Source organism: Grampus griseus (assembly GCF_964374135.1).
Source record: "Grampus griseus genome assembly, chromosome: 8".
NCBI classification, from domain to species: domain Eukaryota; kingdom Metazoa; phylum Chordata; class Mammalia; order Artiodactyla; family Delphinidae; genus Grampus; species Grampus griseus.
In genome coordinates, this window is record NC_139002.1 from 72,798,283 (window position 1) to 72,825,375 (window position 27,093).

The window sequence follows — 27,093 nt, forward strand, 5'->3', positions numbered from 1 at the left end:
GAGGAGGTGATGACTAAGTTGAGGTCTAGGGGAAAACAAAAAAAGGACGTAACTAAGTCAAAATGAAGAAGGAGAGCAGGGTAAGTGTGGCAAATAGAGGGAACATCAGCTGCAAAAGCACTATAGTGGGAAATCCAGGATCCATTCCAGGTACCAAGGCCAGAGTAGAGGTCAGCCAGAGATCAAGAGCTAGCTCAGTTAGAAACAGGGCTGGAAAGGCAGGCAGAGGGCAGACCACGCAGTGCCTGGTGACCACTAAGGACTATGTCTTTATTGTAAGAGCAATGGGAAGCCACTGGAATGTGACACATGGGTTTGAAAAGATCTTCCAACTGAGGCATGGAGAACAGACTGGGGGGAGAGGGAGCGATGTGGGAAGCTGAGGACACCAGGCAGAGGCCACTGCAGGATCCAGCAAGAAGGTGACAGTGGCCTGCACCACGGTGGTGATGGAGAGGAACTGGCACAATCAGGAGGCTGGCAGAGCTGAGTCACACCTCGGCCTGTCTGACTTCAAAGCCACGCTTCTCTCTACCTTGCCATCTATTCATTCGTTCAGCAATTAGTTACAAATCATCTACTATGTGCCGGGCCTGTGCTGGGGATATAGCCGTGAACAACACAGACACTGCTCTCGTGGAATTTACAGTCTAGACATTAAACAAATAAGAATGCAAGTGGATGTATACAATCCATTTTGTAGGAAGAATACAGTTTCGTAGTATGTATACAATCCATTGAAGGAAGAATAGTGTGATCAGAGATTTTAACAGGAAATATTACCTGTAAGGCCATGATGATCTTATATTGATAATATAAAAGAGCTACGTGCTGGCTGCATGTAAGTGAAAGACCTCAGGAAACTTTGCCCGTCAGACCTGGCCAGTTCATGAGCCCTGAGGGGAGAAGCTGGTGTGTCTCAAGCCCTGCACAGACCCTGCCGAAATAGAAGCCTTTCTAAAAGCAACTGCTAACTCCTTAATGTACTCACACATCCCAAGTATGGGCACCCCCTATACAGGTATGTACAGCATTTTACAGTTAGTTAGGATCTTTCACACAGATTCATTCATTTGAAACTCACAGCAGCTGTCTGTAGAATGGAGGTAGGTTTTAATACCCTGCATGAGAGAGGAGGAAATTGAGGCCTAGACAGGTGAAGTGACTCAACTAAGGTCACCCAGCTAAGAAGGCACACAGATCCACCACCCAGTTCTCACTAGAAGCACTTTGGGCCAGGAACTCATGAATCTCAGAGGAGACAGCTGCAGGTCACCGAGCCTGGATAAAGTCACACAGGAGTCCCATGAAGCTCCCGAGAACAATGATCGGGGACATTAAGCAGCTTGGGAAAGGTTTCTTGAATGCAGCTCCACCAGTCTGAGACACAGGTACCTTGCCAGCTTTCCCAGATTAGAACAGGTTCTCTTGGACTCTTTCCAAGTGCCTCTAATGGAGAAAAGTATTTTTCCATCACAAGCACTGCAGGTAGGCACCAGACTCCTGAAGAGGGAGGACAGAGACTGCATCCCAGATTCCCACATAGACGAACTAAAGTAATCTTGATATCATGTGAACTGCCCTCGCTAAGCACCTACCACTGGGGATGGCAGTCTTGGGCAGCATTTCTTGATCATGGTACCACTAACATTTGGGGCTGGGTATTTCTGTGTCGGGCAGGGGGGGGCTGCCCTTGCATTGTAGGACATTTAGCAGCATCCCTGGCCTCTACCAACTAGATGCCAGTAGCACGCCCACCCCCAGTTGTGACAACCAAATATGGCTCCAGACACTGCAAATGTCCCCCAAGGAACAAAGTTGGTGTAGGGATTATGAGAAGGGAGAAAGCACAGTCTACTCCCCGTCTCCATCCTAACCCAGCCCAGCCCAGCCCACCTTACTGGACGGATCTATGGTCACTGCACATAAGCTGTTTTTAATCAATAATACACCCCTAATGTCTTCCAGAACGAGACTGGGGGCAGCCTCTGTGCTGATGTGGCTGCAGGTAGGTCCCAGGAACAATTCTCCACTGGAGCTTATGAAAACAACTAGAGTCAAATAACTCCTTGGCCCAATAATGAGCTGATTTGACCCTGTGAGCAAATCTTGTTCCCATTAAAATGAGCAACTGGGTCTGATTAAACTGGAAGCCCTGGCTGTTTCTTCTCAATGACACCGCGCCAGGGCAAAGGCTTCCACAGCTACTAGGAGGAGGGCAAAACTGGTGAACCAAACAGCAGGAGACTCTCTTCTACCCAAAACTCAGCGCAACAGCCAGGACGCTCAAACATCCCAGCTTTTAACCACTCTGGACTCAGGAGAAAGGGGAAAATAACAAAGTGCATAAACAAGAGATCTGAATTAACAAGTTAATCAAACAGCTGAAACATTACCCAAAGATCACGCTCTCAAGTGGAGGTGGAGACCTGAAGCTGAGCCCCAGAGCAGCTGGGGTGACTCAGACAGTGTCAGGGACATAGGTTCCAACCTCCCACTCTGAGTGCTGGGCTGTTGGCCCAGACGTGGAAATCAGCATGAGTTACAGTGCTGCAAAGCTAGAATCAAAGCAGCAACATCTTTATGTCTTTCATTAGTCAGCTGCCTAACCAGTTAACGGATTTACTGACAGACTCAACTAAACCCACTATGGTTTGGTAGTAAGTGTATTTTACTGCACTGCAATTCTTTGAAGACTGACTAAGCATGAAACGCCTACCTGTTAACACCCAGTGACTCAGACTACTGCTAGTGTCTGTGCCATTCCTGCACACTGACTTAGCTCCACTGCTGCACTGAAATCTGATAACAGGTCTGTCTCCCGTAGTGACAGTGGGCTCCCTGAGGGCAGGATTAGGATCTAGTACAAGGCATGGTACATAAACAGATCCTCACCATCTGTATGATGGACAGATGGATGATAAAGTCTTCTGTTTCTGTACTCTTAGACTTAAGCCTGTCCACACATTGCAGTGGGAAGGCACGGCCCACATCTTTTCTGTTTCTTCAAGGCTTAGAACACTGCTCAAAAGGTTTACAATAAACAAGAACCGATTTGGTTGGACTCTTGAATCCAGAGAGACAAACTGAAGCCTTCTGATCATGGACCAGCGAGTCCAAGGAAAGAAGAAATCCTCGCAGTCTACCCTGCCTCCTATGCATTTGAATATGTTTAGTCTCTTTTAACTAGAAACAGTTTAATGTAAGCAAAGAATACTTTCTCTGCTAGGCACTGGAGATACAGACGTGAGCAAGATGAATACCGTGCCTCCTATCACAGAGCTCACTGTCTGGAGGAGAAGAGAGAGAGTAACAATTATACAAATAAGCGGCTATTATGCTCAGGGTCTCTTTAAGAAAAATTTCTGTCGATGGTCCCAATCTTCAAGCAGTCTGGACTTCTTTGAGGAAAGTCATGATTTTCCTCCAAATGAATGACATCATTAGAGCATCCTCTGAAGCGGTAAATATGGAACGTTTATTATACACCTTTGTTATATAGGCCTCTGTACCAAAACAATCTTAAAAAAAATTTTAAGAACCAATTAAAAGCACCATGGATATAAATACTCATAAGTCTATGTGTTCAAACGTGTAGTATGTGTGACTTACCCAGGATAACTGAAGCTGACCTGAAAACCTACAAAAGTATTGGATTAAGTCACCAGGCATTTGAGAGTCTACAGATCTGTGTGTCACTAACGAGCAGGCCAAGAGCAGGCAAGAGGACTCCTGAGAACCCCTGAAGTTCAGAAGGCCTTGACACGATAATGGTTCTTAAGAATTACAAACTGCTGGTCTGGGAAACTGTGTCAGTCAGCAAGAGCTCTAGGAAGGCTGGGAAGAAGGGAGGCCATGAAAAAACAAACCCCGAGAACAGTGTCAGGAATATGAAGACCAGGCAAGGAGAACTGCCCTAAGATGAGAAATCAACGAAGATATTATCAAGAAAAGATAAAGACGCCAAAAGCTGGATGGCATGGCCTGGTAAGGTAACATCTGAAGGAATATGTGGGATGCTTGAATCAATGTACAAAGTTTGTTAGGGTTAATAAAAATTTAAATCAAAATACCATGCCAGCTATGACTCAAAGTAATGCTTTTGCCTCCATCTTAAAATATTTAACTTAATAGTTTCTGACACCTTTAATTTAGACTCAAGTGAAAATGCAAATACAGTCATCCCTTTAGCTATGACAAGGCAAAGACTCCCCAACCACCTGGACAAATTTCTAGGTGATGTTTGTTGCAGTGGGTTCCTTCACAAAACCTCATGGACTCTTAGGGCCAGAAGGAGTTAACCTAAGCCAGCTTTGCCTTTTTGCGTGTAAACCTGTGATCCAGAGAGGAAAAGCCATATATCTGGCTGATTGCAGAACTAGATCCCAGGTCCTTCCCTTCCCAACCCTTAAAGCATTTCATCAGTAAGAACCAAACTACCTAATCCCAAGCATTCATAGCTACTTAGACAGCTGTCCCCCAGCTGCTCCTCCCAACCACAAGCTCTCTGCCACTCTCACCTGTCTGAGCAACTAGGTGTGTCCACCCATTCCAGACAGCAGCGATCTTTTCATTCTGAAAACAATGTGCTTCTATCTTCTGGGGCACAGGAAGGAAAGCAGCATGGGAAGCCAGTTGCCCATGCTTGTTGCTTCCCCAAACAAACAGCTCTCCTGCATCTTAAACAAACAAAAGGGGGACAAAAGAGGTGAAGGAACATTAGTCCAAAATGATGGAAAATAACCTGTTTGAAAAAAAAAAAGTGGTTAAAAGAAGTTGTATTACTCTTAATCCTACAATGTTGAATAGAGCAAAACAAGATACCAAATTCATGTATAGCATAATTATACACAAGATTTTTTTAAATAGGAAAAAAGGCCAAATGGTCTTAGCAGTTTGTCAAGGAATAGGAATGTGAGTTTATTTTTTCATTAATTCATTCAGCCAAATATTTGTTCAACATCTACCATGTGCAAGACATATGTTTCTCTATTTTCTACATTTTTAAAATAAACGCTTGCATTACCTTTTGTTAGGAAAAATATATATTCGCTTTTTTAAATAACAGGTTAAAAGATGAATTGTTTAAAGCTTAAACTTTATAAACATAAGATGATTTCACTACATGCCCTGTCCAGAAGAAAATATAATGTTATCATATCACATCCACATAGCATTTAAGCTCATTTGAACCTCACAATAATCCTGTGATATAAGCAGGAATGTGACTGACTGACACTGTGATTTAATAGAAAAAGAACAATTTCAGAGTCAAGTGATTCTGGCTTCTATTCTTGGATCTGCTAACTAGCTACTGACCTTGGACAAACCACTTCCTCTCCAAGCCTTAGTTTCACCAGCTGAAGACTGGAGGGGAGGGCGGTTAGTCAAGAAGGGCAGACGATATAACTGATGACACTGTTAACAGGAGAGACTTGTGGGTGACGGCAGCAAACCAGAGGGCACATGCTTGTCCAAAAGGCATTCACATTCAACAAATGTTTAACTGGAAGTCAAACAAAATGGGGCCATAGACCATAATTTGGCTTATAAATCTACAGTTTGTGACTCCTTGGATGATTTCTAAGCACTTTCCCAACCCTAACATTCCAAGGTTCTACACTGCACAGTAAGCACATGGCACACACATGTGGCTACTGAACACTTGAAATGTGGCTAGTCCAAATGAGACATGTTGAAGACAAACAAAGCACAATGGATTGTAAAGACGTAGTGCAAAAAAAACCCAAAAGGAGTGTGCCTCATTAATAAGTTTCATACTGATTACATATTGAAATAATATTTTGGATATACTGGGTTAAGTAAAATAAATTATTAAAATTAATTCACCTTTTTCTTTTTACTTTTTGCAATACGGCTCACATTGTATTTCTCCTAGACAGCACTCTTCTAGAAGATAAATTAACCAAGGCTCGGAGATGTTAAGTGACTTTCAAGATCACATAGCTAATGAGGGATCAAGTGGGACCAGAAGCCAGGTTTTTTGCTTCCACAGCATTCTGTGACCTCCCAGTAAAGGTTTACAGTATTGCTTGCCCTGAGGCAGTCTGGTGTATTCTCCAAAACTGATCAGAAGCCAAACAGTATCATTAAAGGATATTAGACCAAGATTCAGGCTTCAAGTCCCAAATCTGCTACTGGATCACTCTGACACGGGGCACATCACTTCACATTCTGGGTCTCTGTTTCATAGAGCCTGAGGGTCTATAAATCAGTGGAGCCTTTTTGTCACCCAGGTGACCTTGCAGCACTGACATTCTGCAGTGCTATACAACGAATTTGGTATATTTCGTGCCTAGAGAGAGGGCAACCTCCCTGGACCTCACCAGGGTGTATGAAGTATGAGGATCCTTTACAAGAGGGCAGAGGACCCCTCAGCAAAGCTTCAACCCATTAAATGGAGTGCTTACCACTGACAATAAGCCTGTGTCTGTAATAAGCCTTCATTTATCTTAGTAAGTCTAAACCATCTTTTTTGCAAAGACGAACTGTCTTCCACAGTAATGTAATGCGGATCATTACACTGTTGCATCAGCAGGCAAAACTAAATTCTGCTGCAATGTCAAATAGTTACATAATCTACAACTCCAGAGAGAAGGTCTAAAGAACACTGAACAAAATCCAATGTGTAACAGCTTGAACTAGACCAGGAAAGACGGATATTAATCTTGACCCTTTTTAATTCACTTTCACAATATCCAAAACCAATTCACTTTGTGAATATACTTTAAAAATCACTAAACTGCACATTTAAAGGAGTGAATTTCATATATGAATTATATCACAATAAAAAATCCAACATCTATGTTTTAAAAACACCATAGTAAAAATGCTCCACATATGAAATAAAAAATAGCTTTACTGATTACAAGAGTTTTTAAGAAATCGATGTTAGCAAGCAACTAGAAGAATCTCTAGGTTTACAAAATACCAACCATTTCAAATGAATTAGAACAGGGTAGAAATCTCTCAGGACTTCCCTGGTGGTCCAGTGGTTAAGACTCCGTGCTCCCAACGCAGGGGGCATGGGTTTGATCCCTGGTCAGAGAAGATCCCACATGCCGCGTGGCATGGCCGAAAAAAAAAAAAAAAAGAAACCTCTCTTAGTCTGTTCTTATACTCAGAAAAGAATGCCTTCCTCCAATGCTAGTGAGGACTGTGGGGGATGAACTAGTCAATTCTTGTCCTGGGGCCCTCTGCCCCCCTCCCCATAAAAGGAGAGGTGGGACCACATGCCGAGAGGAGTCCCTTAGAGCTGGCATTCTTTTTTTTTTTTTTTAATAAATTTATTTATTTATTTATTTTTGGCTGCATTGGGTCTTCGTCGCCGCATGCGGGTCCTCTCTAGTTGTGGCGAGCGGGCTTCTCACTGTGGTGGCCTCTCCTGCCGCGAAGCACGGGCTCCAGGCGCACGGGCTTCAGTAGCTGTGGCTCATGGGCTCCAGAGCGCAGGCTCAGCAGTTGTGGCGCACGGGCTCAGCCACTCCGCAGCATGTGGGATCTTCCCAGACCAGGGCCCGAACCCATGTTCCCTGCACTGGCAGGCGGACTCCCAACCACTGAGCCACCAGGGAAGCCCTGGCATTCATTTTAACTCAACTCTTTTAACATATCTATAAATCTACTTAACATGAGACACAGGCTAAAAGCAGCTAGTTCTTTCATTAGTTAGTTGTTTTTAATTCATTAAATATCAAATTATCTGTAGTTCAGAATCTGTTAAGTATTTAAAATCTCACATTACGGCTCTTGTGCTTTGGAAACAGTAACAGCTCCTCAGTTGGACTGCATTACAAATTTGATGTTGAAGAATGCATGCCTCCATTAATTTACAGATACTGTGTACACATCTTAATTTCCACATGAAACACGGGAAACACTGTGTATGAAAGTCATTTCCCTTTGCTTAAAAAATGTAATGCATTCAACTCTGGGTGAGAGGTCTTACCAACATAAATCTCTCGGAGCTAGAGTATCCAGTCTACCAGCAGGGGTCAGGGCAATCTGGGCTTTGAAAAAAACCATTAGGAGAGATGGATAACCTTCACTTTCAAGAAAATGCTGCATTATCTCTAGAAAGTTTATACGATATTGGCTGGGTGTGTCAAATGGATGGATGGACAGATACATGGCCAAGACAGAGAGACATACACACTGTGTGAGAGAAAAAAGACTAGATAGACAGATTAAAGAGATGGAATAGAGAGATCAACTAGAGAAAAACATAAAAATATAAACTAGATTACAGAAACATATACACAACTAGACTTAGAGATGATGGAGACTTGGGTTAGATAGGAAGACACTAAGATGGAAGATAAATAAAAATAGAGATGTATAGTTAAATAAAATAGAGTAGATAAATAGAGAGAGCAGACAGGGTGACAGATAAATGGAGAAGAAAGATATAGGTAGATAAAATAGGATAGTCTGAGATTAAACAGCTAGAGAAAATAGACAGCTAGAGAGCTTAGTTATATTAGACATCAAAATAGATTAGGTGGATAAGATAACAACATATTATACATAAGTTTACTGTTGGTTATATGATGTGACAATCACAATTACCCTAAAGGAAGATACTTTTATCCCTATTGTACAGCTAAGAAAACAAACTCAGAGGAAAGGAAGTGAGCCTCTGTTTCACATGAGTGTTTTACCTGTATTATCATATGTAATTCTCAAAACTATCCACAAAGTACTTTATAGAAGAGGAAATGGTCTCAGGAAGGTAAAACGACTTGCCTAAGATCATACCAGTGGTGGCATCAGAATTCTGACTCCAAAGTCTATGGTTTTCCCTCTGTACCCCAATAGCATCACTTGAGGCAGAAACACCCAGAATTCTGAATGGCGTGTTACCTACCTGTCAGTGAAGCTGAGTGGTCTGAGCCAGCAAGAACACATACTGCTTGAGAATTCTCTAGGCCTACAAAAAAAAAAAAAAAAATTCTTTTGAAATCACATTTGTAACAGAACAAATTGGGCACAGGAGGCCCATAGGCAGTGACCACAGCACCTGGAGAGAAACTCTCAGCCAGTGCAGGAAGGTCTGAGTCAGCGGCACTGGCCAAGAAGACGGCTGGCATGGTAGGGAGACTGCTTATATCCAGGAGGTTGAACAAATAAATACTTTGAAGATAAAGGAGTCAGATTTCTTACTATCAGAAAGGAGAAGAAAGGTACAGATATGAAAAGGTTAAAGGCTAGAATTGACCATGTGATACTGCATTGTAATTGAAGTCAGTGTAGACTTGTGGTTTCTACTAGAGATAAACAGACATAGGTGTACATATGTATAAATGTGTGTGTACATGTATATTTCCTAGCTCTGTCCACGGAGTGGGCCTAGAAGCAATGACATCTCATACATTCAGCTGCTATCACATGCAGACGCTGAAACACAACCCCAGGCCTCCTAACAACACACAGGCAGAGCTAGAATTTGAACTTGCCTCCCATATCCAAATCCAGCACTTTTCCACCCGTAAACACACTGCCTTCAACAACAGTGTAAACCTTAATCAACTCTGCTCCATGCTGTGGTCACCTGGTCTGGCATGCAGAGAAATGGGAGTCTTATTCTGTAACTCTTTCTTCTTACACTTCTGTTCAATTTACTAGTGTCTTAATAAAATGCCCCTCATGCCTTCAAGTATCCTGTGGAATGACAAAGGGACAAAGATGTTTCTGCCACTTTCACCAGAGAGGAAGCACTGGTCTCCTAGTGGCCAGGTCGGGAGAAGACATCCAGGGTTCCAGCTCCAGAACAGATGGCAATGAGGTGAAGAGGGGACAATGAAAAATGAAAGACTTTGAGGGCAGGAAGCTGATATCTCCTCTAACATCTCATCAGAAAATTCCCCCAAGTTAACTCTGAATCTAAGCTGTGCCCCAAGCAGATCCCAACCAGGTCATTTAAATCAAATAAAATAAAAACACTTCTGATTCCTTTTAGATACAAAACTTGTGCTAAAACAGACAGTAGACATAATCCCTACCCTTAAAAAGCTCATCACCTTTGGCATTTGGGAAAACATGTAAACAGCTCATAAGAATACAATAAGTTGTGCTATCCATGCACATAAAGAAAATGCGGACTTCCCTGATGGCGCAGTGGTTAAGAATCTGCCTGCCAATGCAGGGGACACAGGTTCGATCCCTGGTCTGGGGAAGATCCCACATGCCGCAGAGCTACTAAGCCTGTGTGCCACAACTACTGAGCCTGAGCTCTAGAGCCCATGAGCCACAACTACTGAGCCCACGTGCCACAACTACTGAAGCTCGCATGCCTAGAGCCCATGCTCCACAACAAGAGGGGCCACTGCAATGAGAAGCCCGCGCACCACAACGAAGAGTAGCCCCTGCTCGCCGCAACTAGAGAAAGCCTGCGCGCAGCAATGAAGACCCAACACAGCCATAAATAAATAAATCTATTTAAAAAAAAAAAGAAAATGCAATGGAGGTGAGAAGAAGGAAGAGTCTTTCCTGAGAAAGCTGTAGCTGAGCTAGGACCTGAAAAATGATCAGGATTTTCCCAAGGGAAAGAGGAAGGAAAAGGCATCCTGGGAAGAGGTAACAGTCTGCCCACAGGCACAGAGGAATAAGAACACAGCGCATGCCCAGGGAGCAGTGAATACCTTGGTGAGGCAGGAAAGATGTTTGGGAAGTATGAGTTTATATTACAAATGCTTTCAATGTGAAGTAGACTGTCCTGTGTTCAGTGGCCCCTTCTCCTTCTCTAAGAGAACCCTCCCCAACTCAACACATGGGCTTCAGGGCACTAACCTCACCCCTGCAACAGGGGAAAGCCTCGGGGACTTAAGAGAATCAGAACGATCCCAACAACTTGTACGACACTTCCACTGCGGCTCACCCTTCCCTTTCCTCTCCCCACTTCCTACTGCCCTCAAAAATCCCTCCCTTATTCTGAGCTAGAGGAGAGTAGAGGTTTCCTGACAGGTTTTTCCTACAGCTAACCCTCAGTAAACTGGGTCACAAAGTCAGAGCGAGAGAGGAAGAAGAGGAGGAGGTGGAGACATGGTGCTACAAACAGAGAGATAAAGGCCCACGAAGAGAGTGTAGAGCAGACAGAGACAGAGAGACAGAGAAAGAAAGTCCTAGAGACCAAGAGCCCTGTGGGCAGCACCCTTCCTACCTACTCCTCGTGTGCCCATGAAGAGAGATTTCCCTCGGGGAACGCTCCTAGCCCCTCTCTCCACATCCTCACTCGCTCCTGCTTTCCTTTCGGGAGAAGGAGCTGGGCAGGCAGGCACATTCCTTGTGGGTTCTCCCTCTGGGATGTGCCTGCCTGCAGAGGGCACCTCCTCCGTGGTCTCAGCTGCACCACGAGCTTAGCAGGACTGAATGCATACAGCTGCTCAGGTGCCTGGTGGGTAAATTCAATCTGGGATTCAGAACCCGGAGGCTCACTATTGCTACACGTTATTTGCAAACACCTAAGCCATGCCTTCCAACCTAACTTGTAACAGCTCTAGAGCTACCATTTTGATTTCCACCCACCTGACTCGCATCTACTTCTCAATGGATTCCAAACTCTGGCAGCAAAGAGGAGTACTTTTACTGGGCCCACAAAAATTCCAGCAAATTAGTAGACCAGCCAACGGAGACAGTTAAGACAGAGAGACCAAGAAATAGCAAACGCAGAACTCCATTTACCCATTTTCTGCATGCCTGTGTCTCCATTTCCAAACAAAGAATAAATACAGGATTCAGAAGAAGTAAGGACCTTACCTGTCACTCTGCTTGGTTCCTTTGCTGTCAAAAACAGTGGGAGAGTCTGCCCAGGGCACAACCGCCGTCCAGATGATGCCAAACCAGTTCCCCACTGGAACACAATGCCACTAGCTTCCCAGCGGAGCAGGAAAGAAAAAAGAAAATCTTTATCTGGATTAAGACCAGATTGCTCTTTGAACCTCAATGCCATGAGAGATTCCCAATTCATGCTCAGTTAACATGCATATTATGGAAAAGCTTATTGCCTCAAGAGGCCCTATGGCTGGTCATAGGGATTACCACCAAGTCAATCACAAATCCAATCTTCAGAGCAATCTAAGACCATCAAAGGAAATTCCAACATAGTAAAACTCCCTCCAGAAAGTTCTAGGACACTCCTCCAGAGTCAAATTACTGGAATGGCATTTTTTTCATGATTAACTTGAAAGGACAACTGAGACTCCAGATGGAGCAGGAAAGAACCTTGAAGCTTACCACGTCCATTCCTCACATTTACTGCATGAGAAACTGAGGCCCTGTAGAGGAGCTGTGATTTGTCCAAGGTCATACAGGGAGCTAGTAGCAGAGAAAACACCAGGACTTAACTCTCCTACACCTAATGTAGTGTCTTTTCTACTACACCAAGATGAATTCAAAGATTCCTAATCACCAAATAAATACATATTTACGACTGCAAGATAGCTTCTTAATAGCCACTACTTCAATGGAATGGCCTTTTATTTCCATATTCACTGACTCTAATTCATGTACCCATGTTCTGAACCTCATACAAATGCATAGATGAAATATTGTTATTTTGTCTACAGTCAGATGTGTGTAACTAGGATTCACTATCCAACAGCAACATTAAGGTACTGCTCCTCCAGAAGTATCCTATACCCAATGGTCCTTTAGGCTGTAAACAGACAAGCATGCTTTGTGAAATATAAGTGATGATGATTGAGCACAATGTGAGCAAAACACAGTATTGAAATAAAACAAAACTTACCATCTCTTCAACAAATAAATTGCAAGAGGATAAAAAGAGAGGAAAAGGTACATAAAGATTAAAAGAGACTGGAGATGCCTGATAAAGGATTAATATTTAAAATATACAGTGATCTCCTAAAACTCAACAACAACAACAAAAATTCAAAAATGAGCAAAGGACTTGAAAAGACTTTTCTCCAAAGAAAATATACAAATGGCCAATAAGCACATAAAAAGATGCTCAACATCACTAATCATTAGGGAAATATAAATCAAAACTACAATGAGATGCCACTTTACACTCATTAGGATGACTACTATTAAAAAAAAGAAGAAAATAACATGGGTTGGCAAGGATGTGAAGAAATCTGAAACCTTGTGACTACTGGTGGGAATGTAAAATGGTACAGCCACTATGGAAAACAGTATGGCAATTCCCCCCAAAATTAAAAATAGAATTACTATATGATCCAGCAATCCTACTTCTGGGTACATATCCTAAAGAACTGAAAGCAAGATCTCAAAGTGATATTTGTATACCCATGTTCATAGCAGTATTATTCACAATAGCTAAAATGTGGTCACAACCCAAGTGTCTATCAATAGAAGAATGGATAAGCAAAATGTGGTATATACATACAGTGGAATATCATTGTCTTAAAAAGGAAGGAAATTCTGACATTTGCTACAACATGAATAGACCTTGAGGATATTATGTTGAGTGAAATAAGCCACAAAAAGACAAAGACTGTATGATTCCACTTATATGAGGTACCTGTATGAGTGGCCAAAATCATGGAAATAGACAGTAGAATGGTGGTTGCCAGGGACTGGGAGAAGGGGGAATGGGGAGTTATTGTTTAATGGGTATAGAGTTTCAGTTTTGCAAGATGAGAAAACCTCTGGAGACAGATTTTGGTAATAGTTGCACAATAATGTGAATGTACTTAATCCCACTCAACTGTACATTTAAAAATGGGTAAGATGATAAATTTTATGTGTATTTTATCACAGTAAAAAACTAAAAGGAATAAATAAACTTTAAAAAAGAGAGAAAGAGACTTGAGATACATATCAACCAATTGCAATGATAAACCTAATTTGGATCCTGATTCAAACAAACTATAAAAAAATATTTTTGAGATAATCAGGGCAATTTAAACACTGACTAGATGCTTGATGAAATTACAGAATTACTGATAATTTTTTGTAGGTATGATGATGGTATTTTTGGGTAATGTTTTCAGAAAAATTCCTTATCTTTTAGAGATGTGGGCAGAAATATTTACAGATTAAGTGGGGGAGGGGAGGACTTACAATTAAATTAATCAAACACATAATGGGAACTGTGCTGCTTTGTTAACTGGACAAAAATGTACACATAAGACTAGCAATCACAAAATGTTGGTAGGAAAGGGGCAAGGAAACCAATGACAGGCAATTCTTTGGTCCTTCTAATTTCTAAGAGAAGAAGCTGCTTATAAAAGCATAATCACTACCATACAACTCAGTAATCACACTCCTGGTCATTTATCCCAGAGAAATGAAAATTTATGTTCACAGAAAAGCTTGTCCACAAATGATTATAGCTTTATTCTTAATAGCTAAAAACCAGAAATAACCAAATGTTCTTCAATGGGTGACTGGTTAAACAAATCGTGGTTGTTATAGACTGAATTGTGTTCCCTGTAAATTCATATATTGAAGTCCTAAACTCCAGTGTAACTGTATTTGGAGATAGGGCCTATAGGAGGTGATAAAAGTTAAATGGGTCATAATAGTGAGGCCTTAATCTGACAGAACTGGTGTCCTTTTAAAAAGAGGAAGAGACACTGGAGATCTCTCTCTGTTTCCATGCATGCATAGAGGAAGAACCGTGTGAAGAGACAGCAAGAAGGCAGCATCTACAAGCCAGGAAGAGAAGCCAACCCTCATGGTATCTTGGTCTTGGACTTCTAGCCTCCTGAACTGTGAGAAAATAAATTCCTGTTGTTTAAGCCACCCACTCTGTGGCATTTTGTTATGGCAGCCCCAGCAAACTAATACAGTGGTACCTCTATACCATGGAATATTAGTAATAAAAAGGAACAAATTATTCATACTCCCAACTTGGATGAATCTCCAGGGAATCGTGCTGAGCAAAAAAGCCAACCCCAAAAGGCTAAATACTGTATGATACCATTTATATAACATTCTTAAGATGACAACATTACTGTGGGAGAACGAAAGAGCTAAGTGGTGAGAGTAGGTAGGAAGTGGGTGCGGCTACAAAAGAGCCATAAGAGGGATCCTTGTGATGGAACTGTTCTGTATCTTGACTGTGTCAAGACATCCTGGTTGTGCTATTACACTATACTTTCACAAGATGTTACCACTGAGAGAAACTGGGCAAAGAGTGAGTGTGATCTGTTTCATTTCTTACAACTGCACGTGAATCTACAATTACCTTAAAATAAAAAGCTTAGTTTTTCAAAAAGTATAATCACACTAAGCGCCAAGTGACCGCCAGCACCATGATGCACCGAATCCTTCCTCGTCTCCACTCTTCTCCCCATTCCACAACTGGACTCACCAACGCTTGAGCCTCGGCTGCCATAGCCAGTTTGGGCTGTCCTTCAGCCCAAAGAAGTGGCAACAGAAAGCAGAAAAATGAGCAAGAGAGAAAAAAGGGTCACCGCCTCCTCCACTTTCCACCCTCAGCCTCACACACACCGTCAGCCCTATGTGCATCACCCTCTCACAGTACAGGAGACAAGCTCACTTGAAGCATTCAAATTAATAAACATTTACATCCACTAGGAAAGTAATGCAGTTCATGGCAAAGAATGTGGGTCTTGGAATCCAGCCCGTCCTAGACTCTGATCCCAGCTCACCTTTTATTTCCTAACTCCCTGTATAACTGTAGACAAACACTTTAGCCTCTCTGGACCTCAGTTTCTTCATATGTAAGAGGTACAAACTACCATGTATAAAATAAATAAGCCATAAGAATATATTATACAGGAAATACGGCCAATATTTTCTAACAACTATAAATGGAGTATAATCTTTAAAAACTGTGAATCACTATGTTATACACCTAAAACTTAACACAATATTGTAAATCGGGCTTCCCTGGTGGCGCAGTGGTTGAGAGTCCACCTGCCGACGCAGGGGACACGGGTTCGTGCCCCGGTCTGGGAAGATCCCACATGCTGTGGAGCAGCTGGGCCCGTGAGCCATGGCCGCTGAGCCTGTGCGTCCAGAGCCTGTGCTCCGCAACGGGAGAGGCCACAACAGTGAGAGGCCCGCGTACCACAAAAAAAAAATATATATATATATATATATTGTAAATCAACTATACCTCAATACAAAAAATTTTTAACTCACATCACTGCGTGCCTATGAGGATTAAATGAGGTACTAACTAAATCAAGAGAACCTAGCACCATGCCTAAGAACATAACAAAGAGCTAGACAACTTCATTTCCTTCCTCCCTACCTGCTAAAGGCTTTCCCACATGACTTCTGCCTTATGTCACCTCCTTTTAATCAGACTGCAGCACAGCAGGACACTCTGAATTACTCCTTAAAGTTTATTTCTTCCAAATCTCCGTGTCTCCTTATTACATGCTTATCAAGAAAATAAAAGCAAAATGATCACCTGTTGCAGCTAAAGCATGCCTGAGTCCAGCAGCAATACTAACAACCTTCTCTCTCAGGGGCTGTCAAAACAAAGAAAAGGACGGCAATCTCAGAATTATCCATCTACAAAATTTTATGTAATTTATGCCCAAACACAACACAGCATGATCCTCATTATGTGTCTGATTGGTTTGGAGCTCCCAATTCCCAACATTTCCACTCATAAACGCCTCTGTATGTATCCCTAAAAGGCAAAATCTTTTTAAAATACCATATTACAATGCCACTCAGGGCTAGGAGGCACCTGCAAGGTCATCCAGTCCAGGGGTTAGCAAACATTTTCTGTAAAGGACCTGATAGTAAATATTTTAGATTTTGCAGGCCACATGGTTTCTGTCACACTACTCAACTCTGCCATTGTAACATAAAAGCAACATACACAATAAATACATGAATGGGCATGGCTGTGTTCCAATAAAACTTTACCAAGGGTTCTAGTGTGCTGACCTCTGATCTAGTCTAATCCCCATTCAATGCTAGAAACCTGTCTACAACACCCCACCAAGTGGTCATACAACCCCTGTCAAATACCTACTTCCAGTGACATGGGCTCACCACCTCCCCAGGTGCCTGCTCATCTTTGCACGGTTCCATCTGTCTCCTTGGGTGGAACCAAACCTATCTGCCTACTGCTTCTGACAAGGCTTCCCAAACATTTGAAGACAGTTGTCATGTCCTAAGACACCTTGTGGTTCCCAAATTCTTTAAGACTTCGCCCTTCAAGATGTGCAGCTTAATTCCCCTCCCTTTCACTGTGGGCTGGACTTAGTGACTTGCTTCTAATGAATAGGATAAGGAAGTGATAAGTGGCTCCGAGACTAGCTGATGAAAGGCATTGAGGCTTCTTGTTTGACCAGCCTGCCTCCCTCCCTCCCTCCCTCTCTCTCTCTCTCTCTCTCTCATCACTCTTCGGGGAAGTCAGACACCATGTCTAAACAGTCTTATAGAGAGGCCCATATGGCAAGGAACTAAAGCCTCCTGTCCATTAGAGAGCGTGGAAGTGGAACCAGCCCAGTTGAGCCTCCAGCAGACCTCGTGCAGCCTGGCTGACTGCAAAGTCATGAGACCAGCTAAGCTGTTCCCAGATTCCTGACCCTCCAAAACTGTGAGATAATACATGCTTGTTGCTTTAAGCTGCTGAATTTTGGGGTAACTTATTACACAGCTATAGATAACTAATACACATCTCTTCTTTAGGAAAAACATCCCCAATTCCATCAGCCATCACCTAGTTTCAAATTCCCTCCCCCTCTTGGTTTCTCTCCTCTATGCTCTGGTTACTCAGTCTCTCTCTCTTAAGGGACTGTATATGCACCAATCACAGCCCCTATGGGACCTTACCATATTTGCTTATTTACAGATCCACAGTGTCTTTCTAAACTTTAGAGTCCTCAAGGGCAGGGTCTGAGTCTTATTCACCTCAGTGCCCAGGGCCTAAGAACCAAACCCACACCAGGACACAACATCCTAGATGCAGTGTGACCAGCACAAAGAAGGACAGAGCTCTGGCCTCCCTTCTTCTGGAGACTATATTTCTATCAATTCAGCCCACAATCACATTAGCTTTGTGGAAGATCAAATCTTACTGCTCATACAATTTGAATATACCACCCTTAAATTTTTTTTTTCCTTTTCAAAGCTAACTGAAGGGCTTTACATGCGGAGTCACTCTCTTCAAACCAACTTACCTCAATTCCTTCTTCTCCATCCCCACTACTGCTGCTTTCATTTGGGGCAGGATCATCTCTCATCTGGATTATTAGCAAGAGTTTTCTGAGTAATCTTCCTTCAATCCACCCCCCACACTATCCCATGAGGCCCCTCTCTAACTCACTGTTAGAGACACTACCTCCCTGCCTGCCCGATCCCTACTGGCACTTCTACCACTTCCTTATATTCCAATCATACTAAACTGCTTGCAGTATCCCAAGCCCTCCTGTTTTATGCTCTATACCCTAGTTCACAAAGTTCCTTCTGTTTGTAATGTGCTTCTTTTGTACCTACTCTGCACATCCTTCTATCCCAAGCCAGGGAAATTTCTACTCAACTTTCAAGATTCAGCGTAAGTCTGTTCTCACCCCACCTTCCCCTAAAAAGAGTCCAGTACTCTCTTTCGAGGCTATACATGCATCTATCATAGTTCTAACATGGTAATGCATCTAGGTACTTCTGTATCTAACATGTACTACTAAACTACAGGCCCTCGAACGCTAGGATTGGGTCTTACTCACCTTTGTCCCCCCTGCCTAAATACAGCACCTACACACAATAGTTGCTATTAAATAAATGAATGAATTTCTCTTATACTTCACTTTGGCACATTCCTCCCATTGTTCTATAAGATACAGTGCGTCAAAATGTTTTTACCTTCTGATTCTGTCATCCAACATATTTAACCATTGCTCCTCTCTGTCTTCTTTAACCATGTGACTTAAGCTAAATTAATTATAACTTATACATAGTGTTCTTAAAAAGCTACCTATTTGCAACTAGAAGCTGTAGCACTTCTTACAACAGGGACTACAGAGTCTAGACTTCCATGCATACCATGTGCTACAGACTCAGTGTCTGTGTTCTTAGGAAATGCATGTTGAGACCTAATCCCCAACACATAATAGTATTTGGAGGTGGGTCCTTTGGAAGGTGAGTAGGTCATGAGAGCAGAGCCCTTATGAATGGGATTAATGCCCTTATAAAAGAGACCCCAGAGAGCGCCTTTCCCCTTCTGGTGGCATGTAAGGACACAGAAAAAAGATGGTTGTCTATGAACCAGAAAGTGAGCCCTCACCAAATATCAAAAATGCCAGTGCCTTGATTTTGGACTTCCCACCCTCTGGAGCTGTGAAAATTAAATGTTTGCTGTTTAAGCCATCCAGTCTATAATATTTTTGTTAGAACAGCCCAAACCATGACCCCAAATAATACCCCACAATACCAGCAATTAGAATTCAGCAAAGTGATAGGAGCAGACCTAAGCTCTCTCCAGTGAAAACAGATCTCCCACTCTTAGTCACTGTTTAAGGAAATTAGATATGAGTGGAGCAGCTTAGGTGGTGAAACTCATTTTAGATTCCAGCATAATTCCTCTAAAAGTTCGCTTACAATATAATCTTCACAAAAATGTGTACATTTTAAGTATGATGCAGTGAAAAGAGCTCTGAACTAAAACCAGGCATCCTATCTTACACTTGTGCTGTCCAATATGGTAGCCTCTAACTACACATGGCTGTTGAACACTTGAAATGTGACTAGACTGAATTGAGATATACTCTAAGTAAAACATGTACACCAGAAAAAAGTCTACATATAAATGAAAAAATATAAAATATCTCATTAATAAAGTTTTATATTGGTGACATATAAAATGAAATAATAATAGTTTGGCTACATTATAGTAGTTTAAAAGTTGTTAAAATTAATTTTACCATGTCATACCATGACTTGGGTGAAACTTAAAAACATCATGTGAAGTAAAAGAAGCCATCCACAAAAGGCTACATATTGTATGATTCCATTTATGTGAAATGCCCAGAATAGGCAAATCCACAGATACAGATTAGCAGTCATCAGGGGCTGGTGGGAGGGGAAAATGGGAGTTAACTGCTATTGGGTACGCAGTTTCTTTTGTGATAATGAAAATGGTCTAAAATTAGATGATGGTGGTAGCTGCACATCTCTGTGAGTATACTAAAAACCACTGAAACATACATTTTTAAAGGGTAAATTTTATGGTATACGACTTATATCTCAATAAAGCTGTTATTTTAAAAATTAATTTCACCTTTTTTTTTTACTTTTTTGAATGGCACTGCTAGACACTTTTAAGTTACATATGTGGCTCACATGACATTCCCACTGGACAGTGCAGGCCTATGCCATCTGCCTCACTTACTGTCTTTAGGCGAGTCAATTCCCACTGGACCTGTTTCTAACACAGTTTCCACTATGACGACTTTTAGAATTGTAAAATGTCATTAATGTCATTATAAGACATATTACTTTTATTGTTTTATTTCACAAAAAATTATAACATGTATGAGAGCTAACAGAGGCTTTTCACTCACAATATCCATCCCTCCAACCTAATTTTTCCCAGGAGAACCTGAGTTTTTCAACTTAAATTCTAACTACCCCATGGGTTTTCAGGGACCCAGCCAGTCTTTAGTCCAGGGAGGGATAACTGATACCTGGAGACACTTTCACAGTACACAGGCAAGCTCAATATTAGGGGCTGTCCTTACCTCAATGGCCTGGGGGACCACACATCTTCGAGGCCCATGAGGAATTCCTAATTGGCCAAAGGAATTGGATCCACATGATAGAACTTGACCATTTTCTGCAAAATAGAAATACTTGAATTGCAAATCTAAGAAGTAAGACATCTGTGACAAATGGGTAAATGCTGAAGGATGAGAAGAGCAAAAGGAATGAGAGGAGTGAGTGGGGCCCTGGGCTCCAGCACATTCAGTCCATACGCCCTGCTCTATCCCCCTAGGAACAAAAACAGTGGGCACTGGGCTAAGCGTTTTACACAGGCTATCCACTACACCACCTAATTAATGACAAGTTAGCTGTGGAGAATGCTTAGCCATGTGCCTAGTGTTGGGATGGAGGATACTTATCTCCCACTTTTCATACTTCCATGAGATGGAATTTCCATAATTTTAATATACTCCAGGCCTTTCTCCCTGCCCTTCCCCATTCTCACTGCTTTCTAGGGGAGGAGGGGTAACCTAGCCAGTTGGTGAGTTTGGGAGAAGGAACAGGACAGTATGGCTTTGGCACCTTCCTCTCAGGCACTCTGGGCTGACACATAGTAAGGGCTTCCCCTACGGGGGAGGCCTAGAGTTTGGGGAGTGGGTTTGGATCAGAGGAGTATTAGCAGAACCTCTTGGCCTGACAATTAACCTTGCCCTCCAATTTAGCCTTTATCAGTAAAAAGCTGATAATTTGATCTCTACCTGTCTGACTGCTCTGTGATTGTCTCACAACTGATCCCAAATGTGAGCAAGAAACAGAGTGTTACCTACTGACTCCCTACAACTCTGACACAGGCCCACACTAAGTACTTCATAAATGAGAGCTATTGTTTAGATTCTAATAATTACAGTCCAGATTTTCCAGCCCTATCTCCTTTACTGTTAAAACCCTCCTTGCAAAATGCACCCTGCAACTTTCCTTGACAACCAGAGACAACACATGTGTGTGTTTTTAAATACAACGAGGATTTCATTTAATCAGGGCCCAACATCATGCTCTTCTCACCCAAAGCCTTTGTGGTGATAAAGATTTACCTAGGAGTACACTCACCTGTAAGTATAATGGTAAAATCCCAGCCACAGGCCACCTGTTGGATGGGACATCCAAGGAGGGATTTGCAGGGGGTAAAGTACAGGACATCCTCGGTGTGACCAAGCCCCAGTTGCCCATCTTTGTTCAGGCCACAGACAAAAAGGCTTCCTTCATCTGCAAAATATAAAGGTTTTAGGGGTAGTGTGAACAGGGGAAATTACAACTGCTAAGATGAGCAAAAGGATTTCATTAATTATTTGGAGTCATGGACCCAACTAACTTTTTTCCCACCCAAGTTAATAAGCCATGCATGTTAATGTGTTCTGGACCAAATGGCACAAGTCCAAGGGGCTCCAATCTAACATCTAAATGGAAACTCCAAGTCCTACAGCAGTGGCCAATCAATTACCAAATTGAGCATCTGCCATAACAATAAAAGCCAACGTTTATTCAGGATGCAGAATGTGCCAAGTACTCTTCTGAGGGCCTCAGGCGTGGGGCTGACTTATCCTTCAGGCACAGTGCCTGGGGCCGACCATACTTGTAGAAGCCCACAAAAAGGTTTTAATCTAATTTTTAATAAAAAAATATATGTAATAGGAATATGTAATACTAAATCTAGCCTGGATTATATTAATCTTTATGTCAGTGCAGCTGTAAACATAATTTTAAATATTTCTTTATGGAAGGAGGTGTCCACAAAGGCAAAAGTGTCAAGGACTCATGAAAGTCATAATACAGCCCTGTTAACTCATTGTTTCTCATCATTATTATCACCATGTAACAGAGAGGCAACTGTGGCACAGAGAAATTAAGTAATCTGCCCAAGGCCACACAGTTAACAATTAAGAGAACCAGGATTTAAACCCACACGGTTTGATTCCAGAGTTCATGTTCTTAACCAGGATGCAATATGCCCTCCTTTGCAATATTATAGCGCTTGTAGTACTTATTAAGTACTATCCTAGGTACTCTGAGGGAAGATTATGGAAAATATAAAATTCTTGCTCTCAAGGAATATTCGACTTAACTGCCAAGACTTCTAACTCATATATGAAAGTTAAATATCAATCTATGGTATAAAATGTAATATATGTTGCAACTCGGCCACTACTTGTCTTGTAACCTTAAGCAATTTTCCTCTCTGAGGCTCATTTGGAGAGCGGGCGAGGGGAAAAGAGGGGTGGCCTTGATCTCTGAAATCCTTTCAGCTCTGACAATCTGCCATTCTCTGATGGTAGCGTGATTCCTTCACAAAAAAGTTGTCCTCTGCAAAATACAAAAGGTTGAAAGATAGTAATATAACACCCTAGGGGAGAATGTCTAAATAAGAAAATGAGAGAAAATATATTCTTGAAGGAAGTTACCTGTGACAACAGCAGAGTGACCCCCTCCTCCCGTGATCCTCTTGACACATCCAGGATTACAGAAGTCGCTCAGCTGCTGGGGCAAAAGCACATCTTCCTTGTGGCCAAGGCCAAGTTGCCCATAGCTATTTGCACCCTAGGGATAAAATAAGCCAAGGACGAAAAACTATGGGAACCCCAACTGTCAATTTGAATTTACCTGTCCCTATCTTTCTCACCCTCACGTTCCTCTCAGAGCTTATAACAGATGAGATTTCATAGACTTTTTCTTAAGAAGTTGTTATACGCAACCCACACTTGGACGGTGGCCCCATCCCCAGAACACCACAATTTCCATGTGAGAGGAGCTCTCAGCATCCACAACTCATCCAGTGATACTCTTCGCCTTCCCCTTCCAATGCCCCAGCCTACATGTGTTGCCTTTAGCGGACAGCATAGGAGTTCCTTCTGATAAACGGTAATTATCTAGGGAAGCCACGGAAAGAAATAATCAAGAAAAATAGGAACGAAGTGGGTGGGAAATACGCTAGGACTAGTTCTTGTCCCATCTCCCCACACCCTCACTGGGAAAACTGGCAATGACTTTCTGGAATCAAAGTTAGCTGAGGATTTTGTGCCCTCAAGCAAGGCACACCATTGTTATTTCATTTGAAACAGGTGAAAGAGGTTGGCAACAACCTCTAAGGGCCTTTCCAAGTACAATGTTTTGTTACTGTAAGATTCACGTGGTGAGATTCCTCTAAGGAAACAGATTTCCCCTTGATGGGCAATATGTTTGTTGTCGTTATTATATGATAAAGGTCCAGAATCCCTAATCTGGAACCCTTGCAGCCAGATGTACTTCAGACTCAGAATTTTATAGACTTTAGAAAAGTAATACAGTATATAAATCATATACACTGCTGCAAGGTCTGGGAGCAGCACCCCATAAGTAAAACAGCATTATTTCTGCAGTAAACAGTACAAATAGTTAGTGGGCAAAGACTATAAACAGCCTCATGTCAGGTCAGTTCTGGGTTTACAGAGCTTTTTGTATTCAAAATTGAAGATAAGGGATTATGGACCTGCAGGGAAAATCTTATTAAGATTCTGGAAATCCTTATAATTTCTCCAACCACCAACTGCTGGTTGGTTCTTGAGTAGTAAAATTTTTAAAATGTGTTTGTTTTTGAAGACACCTGAATGAAAAAAAGTGATTTATAATAACTACCAAAAAATGCATACATATATACAAACTCCTGCCCCTTGTGGTCTATTCCACAGCCATCTGGGCTGCAAAGGACTCCATGCTGGACGAGGGAGCCATGCAGGGACACAGGTCCCAGAGGCCCTCAGGGCAATATTAGCAACCAACTACTGAGTGCTTCTCTGTGTGCTGGGCATTCCCCTTTAATTCCACAGGGTGGGGGGCATTATCATTCATTTCATAGATGAAGAAACTAAGGCTCAGAGAGTTAAGTAACTCCATGATGGCAGGAGCTTTGTTCTGCTCACTGCTACTTCCCCCACACCTGAAATGGTGCTGGCCCAAAGAAGGTGTGCATATATTTTACAGTGAATTAATGTAAGACCCTATGAGTCCCTCAGGAAAGAGCAAATGAAAGACTTGCACGGTGTGAAGTGGAAAGCATGTGCAGAGGATTTCTCTGTTAGCCATGAGATCTCCATGGCTGCCCCATTACCAGGGCTACAGGTTGCTGAGCCAGCATTATGAGATTCAAACAATGGCACCAAATTTTTGTAATGCAGCAAGAGGCCCTAAATCCATCATAAAGCAAAACAAAAGGAAATTTTAATACAATCTATTACAGCTGTATTTGCCTTCCTTACAAACACTCCAGACATAAGACACACACACACACACACACACACACACACACATATCCAAAAAGGTAAATCCCCTTGTTATGAACTGAATTGTGTTCTGCTGAAATTCATTTGTTGAAACCCTAACGTCCAGTACCTCAGACTGTGACTGTTTTTCGAGATACGGCCTTTAAAAAGGTAGTTAAGCTTCCATGAGGTCATAAGGATGGGACCCTAATCCAATATGACTGGTATCCTTATAAGAAGAAACACATGAATGCTCCCACCCACAGAAAAAGCCACATGAGGACACAGCAAGAAGGAGGCCATCTATAAGCCAAAGAGGCCCCAGATGAAACTAAACCTGCTGACACCTTGATCTTAGACTTCTACCCTCCAGAACTGCGAGAAAATAAATTTCCATTGTTTGAGCCTCCCAGTCTGTGGTATTTTGTTATGGCAGCCCAACAAACTAATACACCCCTCCACACAGATAATGCCTCAGGAAGAAAATACCAGCAAGCCTCCAAGCACAGCAACGAAGTTAGGTTCAACAGTATTTTTGCTTCAGTACTGACGAGGCCATATATGAAAGGCTTTTTCTGTCAGATGTTTCCTCTGTCTACACAGACCCCAGTCCCTGGCCTGGGATAAGCACCCACCCAGGCACACATTCAATCCCTAATTCCACCCCCAGCTCCAGTACCACCCCAAAGACACAGCCAGACCACCTCGGGCCACACCACGCTCTCCCTTCTGCCGGTCTGCAGCAGTCTTGCACTCAATAAATGCTGCCTGGTACTGATAATCGCCCTTTTGCAAATTAGTCTATACATACTGGTTGTAACAGCAGTAAAGGTCTTATTCTCTTCCCCCCACCGCCCCCAACACGAGAGCTGGAAGTCTTTCACTCTTTTGTTGTTCCCAAAAGACCAGCACATAGCTCGGCACACAACAGGTACTCATTCATCCATTAGTCAACAAATATGTACTGAGCACCTTACAACGTGCCAGGCACAAGCCAGGCACCATACAAGACATGCACGGCACCCACCCTCATGACGCCTACATTCTGGCCAAGGAGACCGACATTAACAAGTTATACGTTTCATTACAAGCATGTGCTATGAAGAACTACAAGACTATGTTTGTTCCCGTGCATCTGGTCGGCTGCCTGCCACACACTCCTGTGCACAGACTCTCCTCTCTTCCAGCCACGACACATAAAGATGACCCTGTCTCTCAATGCTCCCGTCAAATCGACACCAGCGCAGACTCCCACACCCTCCGTGCAGGCAAGACCCGGTCACAGCCGAGTATCAGTAACTATGCAGGGTCTCCGCCTTGTGCACGGCCCAACACCGCCGGCCCCACACCAAAGGCTGCTCCGGCCAGGCTGGGGTGGGGCTGGGGAAAGGCCTTCATCCTCCTGGCAATGGGAGGGTGAAGGGCACAGGTGGCCCCACGGGGCTCTGGGACGGGGAGATCCTCTCTCCACAGAGCCCTCCGCTCCGCCTCTCCCGGCGCTATCCGGGCCTGAAGTCTGTCGCGGACCCAGACGCTCTGTCCTGGAGGCAGGTTCTTCCCACTGCGCCGCCGCCCCTCCGGTCTGGACCCCACCAGCCAGAAGCCTTAAGTCACCCCATGAAAACCCTTCCCTCCCCGCCCTCTCCTCCTCAGCCCCCAGCCCAGGATCCTCCAACCCGGAGCGCCTCTCGGACCTCGGCTGCCTGGCCCCAGGACCGCCCACGCCGAGGCCGGGCGCTCCCAGCGTCTGTGCACCCCTCAGTCCCAGCGGCCACGGCCCGGAGGCGGAGTCACGTACCCAGGCGAAGAGCGCGGCCGCAGCAGGGGCGGCTGCCGTGGCGCTCGGCTCGCGCTCCATGCTGGAACGCTCCGACGGCACTTCCGGTGGCGGGGGGGGGGTGGTGGCTGGCGCGGGGGCGGGCTCTCAGGGGGAGGGGCGGGCACGGGGGAGGGATTGGTGTCTGAGGTGTGGGGCAAGCGCGGAGGCGGAGCGGGGGCGGGGCCCGCCTGGGGAGAGGCTTGCCAAGGGACGGGCCGGCCTGGGGAGGGATTGGTGACTTGGGTGTGGGGCCGGCACTGGGAAGGGTCTGTGGTTGGAAGGGGGCCGCGCAGTGGGCGGGGCCGCGGACCGCTCCCTCTTGCTGCCGCTAACCTGGCGCCGGCGGGAGAG

General features: G+C 43.4%; 1 protein-coding gene across 2 annotated transcripts in view; it reads right to left on the reverse strand.

Annotated features, from left to right (window-relative positions):
• SERGEF (secretion regulating guanine nucleotide exchange factor) overlaps window positions 1-26,789 on the reverse strand; it is a 218,745-nt gene extending 191,956 nt beyond the window's left edge. Inside the window, exons 1-8 of one of the 2 annotated variants that reach the window (XM_082660681.1) lie at window positions 26,722-26,789; window positions 23,091-23,226; window positions 21,742-21,897; window positions 20,673-20,767; window positions 16,391-16,451; window positions 11,776-11,889; window positions 8,888-8,950; window positions 4,521-4,679 (exon numbers count right to left, since the gene is read on the reverse strand). In XM_082660681.1, the coding sequence (XP_082516807.1) occupies window positions 4,521-4,679; window positions 8,888-8,950; window positions 11,776-11,889; window positions 16,391-16,451; window positions 20,673-20,767; window positions 21,742-21,897; window positions 23,091-23,226; window positions 26,722-26,781 (844 nt within the window). In that variant the 5' untranslated portion in view covers window positions 26,782-26,789. The remainder of the gene's footprint in view (window positions 1-4,520; window positions 4,680-8,887; window positions 8,951-11,775; window positions 11,890-16,390; window positions 16,452-20,672; window positions 20,768-21,741; window positions 21,898-23,090; window positions 23,227-26,721) is intronic. The other variant, XM_082660682.1, reaches the window with a different exon arrangement.
• Between the last annotated feature and the right edge of the window lie 304 nt (window positions 26,790-27,093).